The 18,010-nt window shown below is 37.6% G+C and overlaps 1 protein-coding gene across 1 annotated transcript in view; it reads left to right on the top strand.

Moving 5' to 3' along the window:
• The first annotated feature begins 8,281 nt into the window (after positions 1–8,281).
• Positions 8,282–18,010, top strand: part of LOC132152929 (tomoregulin-2-like) — a 66,616-nt gene continuing 56,887 nt past the window's right edge. Inside the window, exon 1 of the mRNA XM_059561930.1 lies at positions 8,282–9,236. Coding sequence (XP_059417913.1) covers positions 9,053–9,236 — 184 coding nt within the window. The 5' untranslated portion in view covers positions 8,282–9,052. The remainder of the gene's footprint in view (positions 9,237–18,010) is intronic.

Here is an 18,010-nt window from a genome sequence, read left to right as displayed (position 1 = left end):
GAATAATGCTAGATAAATCATTAAAATGCTGAGAAAAAGAAATATAAACATTAATTATTTGTTTGAGTGTTAGACTTACCAGCATGCACTGGGAAATGCATAGATAATATGGATGCCTTTTTTATTAACAGTGTGGTTGTTGATTTTGCTGTCATGTTTATCAACATCTTGTCTTGTGATGTCAAAATGTGTTCGTTCCTCTACTTAAGGACTGCTAATTGGCCTCTGACATTGTGGTCTGAGTGTAGAGAATCAAGACTTGTTTGTTGTGTTATGAGTGGTCATGTGAAAAGGGTGCATGTAAAGTTGTCATTATTTAAGCAGTTTGTTCTTATCATTTCTTATAGAAACCTTGAGATGAAGCACATAGTACTGAATTTAAAGCCTTGCAAATAAAGACAACCATTTATAGTCATTTTAAGTTGAGCCAACATAAGAACTCTTCTTAATCTGAATAAGCAAATTTTCTTTGGTGTCTCTTCCATGTCAGTCTTCGGTGTGTGCTCACAGGAGTGCCACGACATATACATGTGCATTCCTTGGCTTGAAAACATTGCTCAGTGCATCCTTGTTCTATGTCAGAATGCCAGCTCCCGTGTCAGCAGCACCACATGCATGCAATTATTGGAAAAATTTGGTATTTTTGTTTTCTATGTGCTCAAAATGTATTCTTCATAAAATTAAGGTTGAACCACTGATGTCACATGGACTATTTTATCAATGTCCTAACGACCTTTCTGGGACTTGATCGTGTCAGTTGCATTGTTGTCTCTAAGCAGGGTCAGAAAACTCAGGGATTTTATAAAAAAAAAAAAAAAATCTTAAATTTTAATCTTATGGGTTTGGAACAACATGAGAGTGAGTAATTAATAACAAAACTGTAATTTGGGGGTGAAACAACCCTTTAAGACTCACAAAGACAACAGACTCAGAAAGAGCACTGAAAGTCACCGTAAAGTTTTCTGGCTAATAAATGATTAATTATTGCTTGGAGGATCTTGACCTCCAACATAAGGCGCCCATGAGACGTCTTCAGGAGGTTTTCTGTTTTCCTTTTAAATGAATTACAGATCCCACGATGTCTGCCATTAAGGTTTATACTGGTTGCTGCCTTATGATAGTTATTTTATCTCTGTCATCCTGCCTCAATCTACTTGGGATTTACTTTGACAATGTTCCACAATAGGTTTTAGATTTCATTTACTACTCTAATCACAAAGGGCCATAAAAAATATGAAATACAATTTTCTTGAGGGGCTTTGTAAATTACTCCAGGCACTCAGTAATAATAAGAATTCTTACAGAAAAGTCATTGCTATTTTGAGGAGAAGTTTGTTTCTTGGGAAATCCTTCGAATGTTTCTTGGGAATGTTTCTAGGGTTGACTGTGCCAAGACCAAGGTTAGCATGGTCCAGTTAACCCCTGATGGTAGATCAAGTAATTACACTATTCTGCAAGCTGTTTCTTTGATTTTGACTTTCATTTAGTAATATGCATGGCTAAGAATTCATTTGGACAACTTCAAAGGTGATTTTCTCAGTATTTAGATTTTTTTTTGCACCTTCAGATTCTAGATATTCAAATATATATGTTTGTATATAAGTGTATTTCCATTGCAGAAATCTTTTTTACTTTTACAAATATTGGTGTGTTTATATAGGCCTATGCAGAGCAACAGGTCAAAAATGTTCAGCTCAGGTGTAACATCCCTCATTCTGTGTCATAACAGCGTGGCCAAACCCAAACTCTTTCTGTGACCTCTCTGTACTTGGACAGCTTTTGACTGCCGCCACAACATCACCTGCTGTTTCGCAGAGCAGTACTAATTAAATTTGGAATCCAATTACAGCAATGGTAATGAAATTTCCAAATGGGGAAACTCTTAATCTGTGCATTGAGGTGTTTAATTACTAGTGAGTGTGTGAGTTCGAGATAGACTGCACCGCTGCATTTCAAGACAGCCGTTGTAGAGAAACATGAAGAAACGTGCCTGTATAGGTCTGTGTCCAACATTTTACTGAATCCACACAAAGAGCTTTAGTGGACCTTTTTCACACCAGGGGTTTGGTATTTGACTAATTTGAATTTCTGCAAAAATGAGCAACTGAAGGAGCTTGGTAAAAAAAACAAACAAACAAAAAATCAGCTGGTATGAAATATTTTATCCGTACTATATATTAATAGGATATTTGATCTCTTAAATCATAAATTATGTTGATGAAATGTACATTATGTGGTTTTCATGGCTCTGCTAGATACTGAGAAGGAGCCATAAAGTGTTACTAAACAGCCTTGTTAAAGGCAGTTTAGCGGCCCTCGTTGTTCGTGGTTGGCAGTCTTTGTTCTCATGAAATGCTTGCTGTTTATTGCACAATTCACAACACCTATTTGTAGAATGACATTTTAACTGCTGCTTTTACACAGGAGCCTAAATAACGGAGCTGTACTGAATGCTAGGCAGATGCTGAAATCTTTTGTTCACATTAAGCTATTCAAATGCTCCATGATTACTCTGAGATATGTCCTACTTCAGATTTATATAAAGAAACATAATATTTAGTTTTGGTGTTAATACACAGAACAAAAGTAAACCTGAAAAGTTTTTGTAAGTTCCTATGAATAACAAAATGCACACTCAATGTCTTAAATATATTACACTTAACATATATTGAAAAAAATTGAAACTTGTAAGATGTGTTCACAAGTGCTGTTGCAGTTGCTTTAATGTCCACAGGAGGCAGCAAGTGGCGCATAAAGACTTCTGGAATAAACCCATGAGGCTGTGGCTGTGCAGGGGTTGATGGGTAAAGCCTGTAGAGCACAAAGGTTCAGCAGATAAGGCTGTTGTGTGTCCCCATGGTGAATCAATATTTTTCATTGTAGCAGCTTATCCAGAAAAAGGAGAAGGAGGAGTTGGATTTCACAGCCAGAGAGCATGACATTTCTGCAGGCAGCTTGCTCAGCCTCACAAAGTATCAGAAAGCCCTATGTAGCTCAAATTTCCAAACGAACACTTTGCTGTGGTGGTTTTTTCCTACTGTGGATGAGTTACACTTGCTGTAAATTACTCTCACTGGATGGTAAATAAAGATTCAAAACTGAGAAAATAAAAATTTCAACAAGTACAAATGTACAGGTTCAGAAATCTGGAAGTTTCTGTAGCCTTTGTATCCTCATATATCTCAAAAAAAAAAAAAAAAAAATATCGCTTTTTAGACAGGTTTAATGTAAAATCTCACCCTGAAATTGAAGAAATTAACCTCAGAGAACATCTGATATACTTAATCATGTGCATAAATCACTGATCTCTAACTCTGCAAGTGGCACTGTTATTAAAATAGAGATGGTTATCTTATTAAAATGTTTAAAGAAAAGGTTCTGACAACTCTGAAATTAAAGTGCTTTAAATTGTCTTCAGCCTATTGCTTTCCTCCATGGAGCAAGACCTATTTTTTAGCTCCATAAATGAAAATGGCTATGTTCATCTCTCATTATCATACAAAATTCATTCACATCATTTTAATTATTAAACCTATACTAAACTTAAAATTAGCTTATCTTAAGCCTTTCTAATAAGCATTTTAAATTATGGTCTTTGTTTAGGCATTAACCCTTAACTGTCACTCACGTTTTTGAAGATAGACTTGAATGTGCATGATACTAACCTAAATTTTTATAATTCATGACTTAAAACATTTTGTAACATGATATTGATGTACCATTTACATGGTAATGCAATGTCTGATTTAAAAATGGGTTTTAAAGGATGAATTTTGAAGTTTTTAGTTTTCAGTTGATATATAACTTCTGATGATTTCTAAAATGTGATAGAGAAAAAGGCAACGAATAAGTCTTTTTTTTAAACAAAGGTCAAAACTCCTGTTATAATTTAGATTTTTGAGGGTGCACTCTTGTCATAAATTGATCTATTAATTTTCCTACATAATTTTTAACAAAAAACATTGGTAAAATATATATTTGGGAGTCTTAGACCTTTCCAACGATATATAGTTTGTCAAGATTAGATTAGATTTGATTGTAATATAGTGAAGTAAACCTAGGCGTCCCGTATTCGGGACGGGGTGACAGTATATTACAGTTATCAGACATCTGTTGATCTCTGTCAAGAAGCTTGCTGATGAATAGTGATATTCTGAATGTTAGGTTCAGGGAGAGTTCAAATATCAAAATAATGGTTGCATTTATAGCACACCCCAATTTAATCTATGTATGAATGAATATAAAAGCCATTTTTAATTCAGTTTTCGATAATAATGCATTCTTCATGGCAATTGACTGATACTCATAGTCATTAGGAAGTTAATAGAATAGTTGCCTGTGCACTTTCATTATGGCAGTCTTCTGTCCTTCACACCTTTGCTTTTATTTCCGGTTTCAACTACTTTGTTCACTACAGATGTGTCATTGAGAGCATTGAGAAGCTCAGAAATAGTGTCCTTCACTTTTATAAAGCTGGGGTACTACAGCATTAACACTCATTTTCAGGTTCAAAAACTGAGTCATCTTTACTTGAAATAGCACTTATACAGTCCGCAACTGCAGTGATTATATCATAGAAATTAGCTTAATTTTAATGAGTGATTGAAATTGTAACAGCAAATATAATTTGCTTCTCTGCTTCAGATAAGAAGCTGTATCAGCTGTATTTAAAGTTGTGACTGGGTGTAACTCACCATCACTGCTGGAAATGGAAGCATCTGTAATGTGATTATCGATTATCATACTTTAAAAGCCACATGAGGTCATGACATCTTGGTAAAGAACTTACTGATCAAAAGATTACAAGCAAAAAAAAAAACATATGCTGTGTAGCTTTAATAAGATGATATCTAGTTATTTACATGTTTGATTATATAGCAATCATTCAGATAACAGCTTGCCAGTCAGTGGCTCTCAACTTCAGTTGCAGTCATGCACAATAAACTGGAATGGATAATACGTTTGTATCCGTTTTGTAGTTTGACAGCCACTTTTCAACATCCACTTTCACTGTGGCTAATACTTATTTTAATTTGAATTCTACTATAGTGTCCCCCAATAACTAGATGGGACAGCCTCTGTGCTCATATTTCATATCATCATCTCATATCCTGTGTGAAACCAGCACCTTCTCTGTCAATCCGTGCCAAAGCAGACCTTCAGGGCCCCTGGCCAACAGCTGGAAGAGGCAGTTTGCCAAAGGTGCTGTTATTTTTTACTGTTGTCGATAAGACTCTGAACTGGCAGTAACCCATGAATATATTTGTTTTTCGAGACTCTCCCTTGGCTAAGTTATGGTGTGACAGGGCTATGATCAAAGAGTTCGTGAACCTGGCCATGTTCAAGCTTGTGTGGAGATAATGTGGTCCATCAGTTTAGAGGTGTGAAGTTGCATGGTGGTGTGCTTATTGATGCTTTGATATGATCATTTTGTAAATCTATGAAGGGATATACTATTCTGATATTGCTCCAGATGGAATCATGCAATGTTAAAGACCACACACCAGACTGGCGGCAGGCTTTGACGAATATCGGGTCATCCTTGAGCATCTCTTGTGCTAGTTGGCCATTGGTTGTAGACATTTGTGGTGTGTTCACCCAGACACAAAAGTGGAATTAAATCAGTGAATTCATAAATATCCTCAACCAGCCATATCATTTCCTTAGCATTTGTCTGGGATGTCCAAAGAGGAGGATAGCAATAAATTTGTTACGGCTGAGAAAATCCACAGCTGTACTGAAATTTGTGTGCAATATCCAGCAGCAGAGAACAAAAACATCTGGTCGACTCTGTATTATAAGGGAATGAGTTAAAAAAAAAAAGGAAAACTGTTCAGCTTGTAAGCAGGAGTTCGACTGTTAAAGCGAATCAATTAATTCAGAAATATCTACAAATGACTACATTATTCACTTAAGAGTCTATGGAATAAAGATTGCATGCCTGTGGCACAATTGTCATGTAATGAGTAATTTACAATTTTCCTTACTGAGCTATTGTTCTAATGGGAATTGTTAATAATACCAAACTACAGCCATCTTTAGCAGGCAAATTTAATTTATTGTTTTACCTGTGACACCATTACTTGTTCAAATGCTTAATTAAACCCACATTATACCATATATATTCCTTTGAAAATGTTGAAGTTTTGGTGTTCATTGATCCTGAATATTTATTGCTATATCAAATAACTTAAAGTAGTTGAGGGAGACTTGCCAAGATGCCTTTTTAAAGGTGTTTAATTTCATATGGCTCTAATAGGAATAAACATGTCTGCTCTCAACTCCAATGAAATAATTGTCATAAAAATGCAATATAATGTAGTCATTGAAAATTCCACTTTTTAACATTGCTGTTGGTTTGAATATCTCTTATCAGTTTTCTTCCTATTTCTGAAAGGGTCCTACAAAACAGAATGGTTAATCAATGTCCCATAGTCATAATTACAAGGTCAGATCCATCATGTGATACATGATACCGCACTGAGAAAACTTTAGAAATACTATGGCAAGGCTGTGTTGTTTTATCTTTCAAGAGTGTCTGCCGGTGATAGCCCAGAGCCAGCTGCACTCCAGAGGAGCTCTGAACCTTGCTAATACTGAGCTGATGGAGCCAGACTCCAGGAGAAATGTGGGAATGATCCGGTAGCAGTGAAATGAACAGTGTAGAGTATTTGGTAATTTATCTCGAGGACATGCCCAGAAGTCCAACTTTATACTGTTCAAGCAACAGGTTTCAAACCTTTTTTCCAAATGTGCTCTTCACTTAAAGAGAAAACATGCAAGTAATTAAAAAAGACGTCTTATTGGGAAACACATATATGACAACATTTCTAAAAGAAGATTTATGTTTGTTCATCTTTTTTTATTTGCTAACATGAATTTGATAGATGAGTCATGTCATCATGTTGTCATAATTTATTCTGCCCTTAAACAGCCTTCAGAATGAGTCACATTAGTAAAATTTTCATAAAGGCAGTGAGTTAAAAAGCTCTGGGAAAATAAACATTCACTCAAAGATGAAAATGTTGTACCCCCAAACCTGTAAGGACTAAACACACACACACACACTTAAAAAAAAACAAAAAAAAAAAAAACAACACATTCTACATTAAAATGCCTTCCATAGGTTTGGTGTCAGTAACATCAAAGGCCTCCGGTTCTTCTTTGTCTTGTAATCAAACCTAAACCACTGGACAGCTTCTATGATGATTTTCAGTACTATGATCAATGCTGCTTTCATTTTGTGAGAAAGAGTTGTATAAACATTTATTGTATTTTTGTGTTACACCAAAGAAAATCTGTCAAAAAAATTTGTAACAGTGTGGGTGGGTAAATGATGATATCCTCAAACTCAGTGACTAAGAAGGAGATTGGAAAGGGAGGCCACCAAGAGACCAGTGACAAATCTGAAGGTATTACAGAAGGAGTCTTCTGTAACTCTGCATTCAACAACTGTGGCCCAGATGCTTCACCACTCGCAGTTAGAGTACATCAGGAGAATTATGAATCCAGGTGAAAGAAGGTTTTACCGTCCAATAAAACCAAAACTGAGCTTTTTGGCTATCAGACTAATGAAATCTTTCATAGGGATGGACACTTTTTGAAACACTAGAAAACATAGAAAACATTTTACAAATAACTGACTGCAAACACATTTCAGTCAGTAATGCTTAATTCAAGTTTCTTTTTTGATAAATGGGTTTGTTATAATGTCACATTTTAAGAGTCCAGATATGATGTGCCTTTCTCCCTCTGTGCCTCTCTCTGGGGGGTTAGTCTTTAGACTACGTTAGTCTAGAACTTTACCTCTCTAAGAATCAGCAAGAAATAAATAAGATGCATTAGATATTATATATAAAAGAACACTTTGTTGCACTCCGTTCAAGTTTGCTCAGGTTTTCAGATTTCGTGTGTAGTCCTATTAGGGTGCAACAACACGCAAGGTAGCCTACGTTATTGGACTGATTAAGAGACCAGCTGTACTTTGTGTAAGTCGATAACATGAAATGTGTTTGCTTTTTTATCATCGTCGATACACCTTGTGAAAATAGCTTTTCTGAGACATGTTGCGTCATTAAATGTCATTAAAAAGCCATTTCTAATGCTCAGCTCGCGACCCGTATCCATTAAAACGTCTCTGCATATCCATTTCCACCGCCGAGATTATCCGCTAGCGTTTTATGCGCAGACAGTCGTGAACTCCGCCTGGTCCCTCGGTTCTCTCATCTAATGCTGTAAGTCTTTTGTGTAGGATACGGGGATCATTTCACAACACTGCAAGTTGCTAATCGATTTCTGCTGCCATCGTGCTCAGGGCAGCAGTGCTCAATTACTGAGAAGAGATTCTCAGCATGGCCCTTCTTCGCCCACGCGTTTGCAAGGCAAATCCATGCTAAAGTAGACTATAGGGTACACTATTCTGCACTGGCCGTCGATATGCTCGAGCTGGACCATCGCCTCGCTCCTGACACTCCTGCATCCCTCTCGACCAATCAGAGCCGCGGCATCGTCCCGCCCCTCCCGGTTGCTTGAGAACACGTGATCCGAAGCGGTCTGGAAACCTGCCTCTCGCCTTCAGTGTGTTATAGTGGTTCACATGTACAGAGGAATGGCCCTCCGCGAGACTCTGACAAACTCACGGCTCTCCGCGAGCGCACGGGGTGAGGACGGAGGACAGGCGCTCCAGTGGATGTTGTAACTTCGTCAAGTCACTCGAATGGGATATATGATTTTGTGCCCCATTTCGGTTTCTTAAAAACACCCCTCTCGTCTTTTGATTTTTGCCTTGCTTTTTGAACATCTCGCTTACCCACTTCCCTCCCGATACCATCCCCTCCCCTGTCATCGCACCCAGACCTCTCTCATTCCGCATCTGCACCCTCTCGCTTCGGGTGGATCCTTGCTCTGGTCATCCAGAAACAACTGCTTCATGGGGCACTCTCCTTCCATCGGATAATGTCCCTCTCTTGGCTTCTAAGCGCACCGGCAAAGTTGACAACATTAAGCCCAGGGCTGTCGTTGCGCGTCTGTGAGCAGTGTCGGGGGAACTGAGATGGGTGTCACGGTGGCGGCGGCCCTACACGAGCCCCGAAGTCCGCACCAGTGGAGCCGGATAGTGGGACACTGGGCATGGATTGCAGTCTTGTCCTTTCTCGCCACTTTCCCGGTGCAACAACTTGGCGCTTTCCCGTCCTCTCTCAGCGACTGTCAGACACCGACTGGATGGAATTGCTCGGGTAAGATGTTCAAGAAGTCCGCTGCTCCTTGCGTTGAAGAGAATAAGGTTTGACGTTGCCTTGGCAACAGAAGACGAGTGTTTGTTATAGAAGTAGCAGAAGTTATGGACCTGAAGTGTAGAGATGAAAGCTTTAGCAGTTCACTGCTGCTGAAGAAAAATAGTTATGAGCTTTGTTGTGTTACCGCGTAAATAGTTTATTTCTTTCCTACTAACTGTCTTTTTAACTCTATAGCGATATGTAAATAAACATATTTTAATTGGAACATAAATTAATAGTTTTCTCTCAATAAATTAGCTATTCACCTCAGATGAGAATATCATAGCCCAGTCGATCTATAATCGTTATTATTCACCGCAATAAACTGTCAACTGTTATTGTTGTAAGATTTTTTTTTCTCGCGGATTAATGGCTCATTCTTGTGTTCGCACTTATGAAATCGTGCCTCTACGAACTGTCGCTGATAGGCTACATGTATTTCCTACATCAATTAACCGGTTTTTCTAGGTTCAGTGCGTTCAGTGTAAAAAGGCTACTTTAACATTAAACAGCTTTCACCGCTGGAGACTTTAAGAAACACAGTCAGATTATCAAAATATGAAAATATGTGGCCAGAAAAACGGCTCCTGTGTTCATTCTGTAAATCACCTGTGAAGTTTCTGTAGAAAATTAACTTTTGCTCAGATATCTTTATTTTCATGTATGGAACAATGTTTAGCCTACTTTGCGCATTTACCTAAAACTCGCATTTATACTTCCTTTCGAAAAAAGACAAGCATCCACGGTCTTCTCACATCCCTTCTAATAGGCTACTACATCAATTGAGGATAGCTAATAAACTGATTTTAAAGTCATAATTGATACGTATATATATATATACGTTTTACCTTATATTGGACATATTTTACACTTCAGCGAGTGAACAAGTGGCGATATTTTGGTCAGGTTTAAAAGGTTGCGTTCAGTTTCGATGAATATTCGTGTAAGAATCCTATTAGAAGCCATGCTTTTCTTGGCAACAGTTCCATCAAGCCGGCGTATCTCGCGCATCTCGAGCATCAGTCTGTGGTAGACTCGGATATTAAGTGGGTTTTGATTTGGACTGCGGCCGATCTCTCCCTCTCACTGTCAGAGCGCCGTTCTTATGATTGCAGATGCACGTGAAATAATCATCATGCGCGCCCTGAGGCGCGAGAGACGCTCGGAACTCTCCGCATATTTCTGCTCAGTTTCCCGCCGTGGCGCCTCACTATCAATCAGCAGGTCACCGTGGGCAATTAGGTATCGTTCCAAAACGTCTATCCCTGCCTCTTGCTTGCACTTTGGTTGTACAACTCATGGCAATGGCATGCATGAGACGTGGGAAGCTCTACCACAAGCATGCCTGAAGGCCAATTTAGATGATTTACAAAAAGGTGTTGATACTATACTGTATGATGAATTTTCCTAGTAAATCCTGACTACAAATGCAGTCATACAACCAATGCAAACTAAAAAGAAAACATAACACTAATTGCCAGAATCAAGCAGGTTTATAGCCAATGGTCTATTCCAACAGGTGTGGCCAGTGTTTGGAATTATTATAAAGTGAGTTTTTAATAGCTAATAAGATTGTCAGGAGTTTCATTTAAAAGCATTTAGTGACAGTTATTCAAACAGCTGTTAGCACATTTGACAAACAGTTCTTTCTTCTGTAATATATATATATATATATATATATATATATATATATATATATATATATATATACATACAGACATCCCAAGTCTCCCGGAAGTTCCGGGAGTCTCCCGCATATTGAAAGCGGCTCCCTGAGACCCGCCAATTAGGTAAAATCTCCCGGAATCTAGACCGAGCGAGCAAAAGCGCGCATGCGAAACAGATAGGCCTACTGTGTTTCAAACCGTGTAGCGCACGCACGGCAGAGAGGGAGAGGGAGCGAGAGACCTTGCGTGTGTGTGCTAATGTGCGTGTGTGCGAAGCGCATGTAAGACAGAGAGCATCCTGATTGGCCTGTTTCTGCAAATCAACCAATCAATTGTCAGTGTGGGCGGGCTTTTATCTCTTGTCCTGAACAAAATTAATCAGTTATGTCTATCTAGAAACAGGAGCACCATTGCAGAGGGAGAGTGCCACAAAACAAAAAAGTATAAGACACATTTTACGGCAGACTACACGAAAGTGTACTACTGTCTTATAGGTGTCAAACATAATGACAGTCTTGCTCAAGCATTGCCCATGGAGGGTTATATGATTGCAAAAGGCATGTTGAGATGAGTTGACAAGTTTAATTTCATCTGCATATTATTCAGGTTAGTTGCCAAGGCTACATGAAAACAACCAACTCCTTAGACCTGTTTAAAGTTGCAATGGAAAATAAATAAAAGCAGTTTACATAAATTGTATAAGCAGATTATATAAATAGTAAAAGTAACATATTTAAACATAATTAAAGAATAATTACATAGGCCTATAGCTTATAGAAATAATATGTTATGCTTTTATATCTGTTAGGGACCACAACATGTTAGGGAGGCTAAGCGCAGGGAAGGCTGCTCCAATATATCTCAGTTCTCCCATTCAGATAGGCAAAGTCTCACTAAGAAGGTGACTACAGCTGAGATGTATTTTCTTCCTTTTTTTTGGGAGGGGGGGGGGGGGGGGGGGTACCTCCCTGAAATGACTTTTTGCAGGTTGGGATGTCTGTATATATATATATATATATATATATATATATATATATATATATATATATATGCATATCGAAAACATTTTGATTTGGTTATGTTTTATCAAAGTCAATGGTGTCCAATTTGTTTTGGATCACATTTACAGGATACTAATGTTTTAGGTTAACTGATCCTTTACATTATTGCTAATTTAGTGCACACAGCAAACAGAATGGCTATATATTTGGACGTTGTATTGCATTTATCAGTTCTGAAGTTTAAAAAAATAAAAATAAATAAGAGAGGAACCTGCATCATTATTGCATAAAACCTGAACTTCCTACTTGACTGAAAATAATTAAAATCCCCAGCACAGAATTATGCACTGAACACAGCAAAACAAATGCAAACCAGCTGTTTAGTCAACAAACCTAATCTAAGGCCATTGGCTGTGGACACAAGGAATATGTATACTCTTGCAAAGTAAATGCCTTATTACTGAAGTATCTTCTGTGTTCATGATTAGAATTCAGTCAACTTTGTAAGCTTCCTTGTATTAATTTTATTTAGCTGCTGCCTCAAAATAAGTCACTGCCCAAAAGGGCGTAAGCTTTTATTTGTAATGTTCATTGTCTATAGCTCTACCTTGGAGAATGTTTTTTGCGCTGCTGGCTCACTGAGGGCTTTTGCATATCAGCTGCAAAGGAGGCGAGACAAGCAAAAACAGAGTAGGCAAGAGGGGACAGCAGACTTTTGAATTTGAAGAGACACAACAACATAAACTGCCAGTTTTTGGTAGTTCAATTAAGGTCTTAAAAGTATATTTCATTAAGTCAGTGACCGTACAATGAAAGTCAAGGTTATTTAGACCATAGTGTATTGTTTTACAAAACAAAGTTATACTGGTTTGGAATAGCAAAAGGATAGTCAATGATAAAAGAATTTAATTTTTTTTGGTGAACTGTATCTTTTAACCTTTGCTGTCAGTTAGATGTTTGTTAAAAAAATTTCAAATTAGTTACAAAGTATCCAGATTTTTCGAAACACACTTGTTTTACTCCTCTACCTCTAAACAGCAGAGAATTCTGAACAGATTCTTTGTATTACACCTCAAATAAGAGCTCAAACATTTTCAACTGCTTACAATGTCCTGAGGTTTGATATTCAGCTTTTTAATGGCCAGACAACTGGTCTGATGTCTCACTCACTGGAGCTGTCTGCACTTCACCTTTAGAGTATTTATGTCTCTGCCAGCTTGCTTCTTTCAATTATTCACCTCACTGGCAAGGCAAAAATAACAATATGCATCTCCCCAAATACTCTCTTGTTTGGCACATTGTGAGACATAACATTGGCTCACACTTCCCGTTTATTTTGATAAAATTACGACATTCTTAAGGAGCTAGGAGACCTGCAATACCAGGTGTTTGAGCCCAACAAAGTCTCTTATTTCACTGCAGAAGGAAGAAACAAGCAGCTGGAGGCAGAACCACCTTAAATTTGGACTGTTAGAACTCTGTTACTAATGAAGTGGATGTTGTTGGCTAATTGTAATATTGGAGGTGGAATTATTAATTAGTACAGTCTTGTGTTCTTCATTTTTACAGTATTTGTCAGATATGAAGTTCTGTACACCTTCTCTATATTAAATCTGCCCTTCACCTTGTCGCTTCAAAACTACAGCTGTAACTCACAGCGTTTTTGTTTTAAATTGCTTTCCATTAGCTACTAAATAGCTATAATGCAAAAATGGCCAACACATAGGATAAATTATGCTGCCACAAAAACAAGCGGTTACGAAGGATATATTGATTACGAAGTTCTTTATAGAATTTTTTGCTTTAGAATCTTAAACAGACCTGTTTGGTGGGAACCCCTATACGAGGCAGTATGTAAATATTTGGCCTTATATAGGATGTCTAAAAGTTGCAATGAATCAGAAGTAGCAACAGATCTTTTCTTCCATATTTTACCATACATCTGTGTGCAACAAATTATCAAAAAACAATAAATGTGTGTGACTTGGTTCTATCCATCAGTTGATGGTTGAATTTTGAAGCAGAGCTTAAGCAGCCAAAATGACTGGAGAAGTCTGATGTACATCACCAGGGAGAACGCTGTTGATTTCCCTGGAAGATTGAATTATGACGTTTTTATTAAATATTGTGAGGTCAAAAATATATAATATTATTAATATATCATACAGTCATATCATTGTTCAGAGACAACTGTTTTGCAAACTAATTCCTAAAAAGCATAATGGCATGAGTTAGAGCAGGACTGGACTATCTGTTTTTGTGACCATTGGAAGAAGAAAATATTTAAATAGTTTTTATTTGTATTATTTGTCTATTTTGTAGTGTTAGTGGCACAAATATTACACACATCCTTTAAATGGTCTTTTCAAATACTTTTATATGTACTGTATGTTTAAAGGTGCACTAAGCGAATTTTGCCAAATGATGTTGATATTTGAAAGCACCAAAACAAACACCGCCGAACCAGACCTCGCCCCTAATTGGTTAACTCTTATGTACACAACCCTGGCAGCGGCAATGGCTGAATCTGCTATGCCTGCCAGCTAAGCATATTCAAGCAAAAGCCAACACAGATTAGTTGTGTGAAAGCAAAATCAACATAAATCACCTATCAAGAAGAAATAAAGCAACTTCAGCATCTGATTCCAGGCCTTCCCGCTCCTTGAGTCCTCTCAATCCCCGGAAAGCTGCTCCAGTATTAATGCAGGTCCTACCCTTCTTTCTAATGTTTTGTTCCTCTGAAATGTACCCTTATCTATAGTCGATCTGCCAATATCCATCCTGTGCACTCACTGAGTGCTCTCTTCTCTGTCATCATTAGACACGCCCCTTACTGCTGATAGGCAGCAAGTGTTTTGGGACTCGGTCCTACACTGTTTTCAAATATTGCTTAGTGCACCTTTAATCTAAATCCTTTTTCAAAGAAGATTCTAGTATTTGTTTAATGCTTAAGGAATACAATAAATTCTATAACCTTCCTTTGTTTTGTACTGAATATAATGTGTCCAGTATGTTTTGATGTCAGTATAAGGATGTTTGTTGAAAGGTTAAATATAGTGTTTGCCTTGTAAGTGACAGTGATGCATCAACTGCTAATCTTATTTATGGCCATGCAGATCACTTTTTCATATACAATTACCTTGAAGTTCATAAGAGTCTTGTGTTTAAAATAAAATGTTTTCGTACTTAGAAAGAGTCTATTTTAGATTCAGGAAGAGTTGCTTTAACTTGTTTTTGTGGGCTGTCGGATAGTAGAGCATCTTAGGATGAAAGATGTAATTTCCTGTTTGGCTGCTCTAATCATTGCTTTGTAACTTCAAGGAATGACTTTGAGGAATTCTTATTGAAATTTTCAGGATGTTTTTTTTTTTTTTTTTTTACTGTCCATACACGTTGAGTGCTTTCTTCACAAAGAAAAGGAAAACAGATCTTATCTCTCCATGTAGACAGCTACTGAAAGATTGTCCTAGCAGAGAGACTTTAAAGAGAGCAGAACAAAATTCCTTTCCGCTCATGGTAACTCAGCCCTGCTCAAAAAGCATTTTTAACAGACTTCTAAAAGCATATTTACAGTTAATCAAATTATTTGACTGATGTTTTGGTTAAGTTTAAAATCTTGTTAAGCATTTAGAGGCCTTTCAGTGTTCTTAATGAAGAAATTACCATAATAAAATTGCAAGGATGCCGCTGCCTGTTTCCAGAACTCATTTCCTCTAGCGTGACCTGATAACTTTCCTCAATCTCTGTTTGTACTTTCCTGTCCTTAACTTATATGGATTTGAACTTTTTTTGATGGTCCAGACCAGGAGAATGTGGACCTCAGCAGGTACATAAGAAGTTTCCTAACGGTTACGTAAAGGGATAGTTCACCACCACCTAAAATTAAAAAATTCCAAACCTGCTTTGACTACTTCTTTTATAGAACATAAAAAGTTAATTGAGCATACAATGAATGTCAGTGGGGTCCAAAACAACTTACATTATATGGACAAAAAAACACGGAGACCTTATTTGCTGTGAAACCAGTTTTGTATAATAATAAAAATAATATAAAATACAATATGCAGTAAAGGGAACACATTTCTGGTTTGTTGCTGATGAAAGGGTCATTGAAATTACTTGGCTGTGAAGGGTCGGGAGATAAAAAGGGTGGTAAACACTGGTCCTGACTGTTGAATCATATTTAATGTATTGTTTTGGGGTAAGGTTAGAGTAAGGGGATAGAAAATACAGTTTATGAGTAGAAAAGCCATTATGCCTATGGAATGTCACCATAATGATAGGAATACCTGTGTGTGTGTGTGTGTGTGTGTGTGTGTGTGTGTGTGTGTGTGTGTGTGTGTGTGTGTGTGTGTGCACTTGTACAGCTATCTTTGTGAGGGCCAGTTTGAGCTTTAGACCATCGGAGTGAGGACAATCTTGTAAAGTGAGAACATTTTGGTCGGTCTTCAAGACTTGGTTTTAGGGGTCAGGTTATGATTGGGTAAAGGGTAGGTTTCGGGTAAGGCTAGGGTAAAGCTATTTCAGATCTCCATGTTCCTCTCCTCTCCGATCCATTACATTATTTCCCCTCCTGCTCCTGTTCCCAAGTGCCCTGTTCAATACTGCACATTTCAGACATGCACTTAAAAGCATCTACCTGTGTCGCGAGGTCAAACTGTATTATGACATAGCTACGGAAGGGCAGCCAAGCAGTAGGGGTGTGACAAAATGCTTTGCATCTGTATGCCTTCACAGAGGGAGTGCTTCATGTCCACTCTAACCAAAAAAAGCAATGTGCCACATTTTATTTGTGAGCCAAGTATATTTTAAATGATTGTTGTTAGTAAAAGAATAAAAGAAGAATTAGATTTCTGTGTTTTAGTCTATACAGAGAAAGTGTTTTAAAAATAACATTCTTAAGAATATCTTCTTGTGTGTTCCACAGAAGAAATAAGTCATACATGAACAATATCATGAACAATATCAGCATCAAATTATTATTTTATTTTGTTAATTATTTTTTGTGAATTATTCCTTTAAGGTACCAAGTGAGCTAGGCTTTCTTAAGATACTGACTCAAAAATGGGAAGAATGAATGCAAGGAAAATGTTTTATGTAAGAAGTATTAGACTTAACTTAAAGGAGTCATGACCCACAATTTTCACTTTTCCACGAGAATCAATGTATGTTATGATTGCCTAACGATTATACACTGGCCGGGAAGCCGATATTTAAAAGTGAAGCGTTTGTTTACCTCAGGGTTTGTAAAATAGCCCACGTGCACGCGCACTCAAATACGAGATTTTGATTTCTTCCCCGTCTTGAGGTCAAGACGGGGCAGGATATACCATATATGGACACCGCAGCAGGAAGCTCGCCCCTTCCCCTCTCCCCCTCATATTCAGTCGAGAAAGATGCTGGAGTAGTGCACACATGAGTTGCTCTGTGGTTGACTGCCAGAATTAACATGTAAATGTGTTTTCTCTACCAAGAACGGACCTAGCTATCAGAGACCAGTGGATTAAATTCATTTTTATTGACGCGGTTCCTTCAACCCTTCCACTGGTTTATCGTTACGTGTTTGTGCTAAACATTGTACGCCGAAATCCTTCACAAATTTGGGGCAATATCAGGCGAAGTTGGCATCGAAGCTCGGGAAAAGCGCCATTCCAACAAAATTACCTGCAATTGAAACGGTAAGACTGTTTTTATTGCTCTACTGTGTGTAACAAACAGCATAACTGCTAATGCAGCTATTGTATGCTATTGCGTCTGTCACTAGACAAATAAACGAAAGACTGGAGGTGAAGTAATTATTTATGTTCCCTGTAAACGGACTGCAAAAACGGACTTTTGACTGCATTATAATGATTTCTTAATTCAGAATATGATCAAGATTTCGTAGGTTGATGTGTTCGGGGAATTTGCCAGTTAATAGTAACATTTAAAGCCCCTTAAATGAACGAAATGACTCGAAAAAAGAATTGTTCATTTTGATGAACTAGTTTGAACTAGTCAGATTGGGTGTTTTTTCCGCTACATATTAAGGCCGGTTTACGGTGTGTTTTAGGTGGGTTTTTGCCTG

This window comes from Carassius carassius, chromosome 11, assembly GCF_963082965.1.
Source record: "Carassius carassius chromosome 11, fCarCar2.1, whole genome shotgun sequence".
Taxonomy (NCBI): domain Eukaryota; kingdom Metazoa; phylum Chordata; class Actinopteri; order Cypriniformes; family Cyprinidae; genus Carassius; species Carassius carassius.
This window is presented reverse-complemented; position numbering and strand designations above follow the sequence as displayed.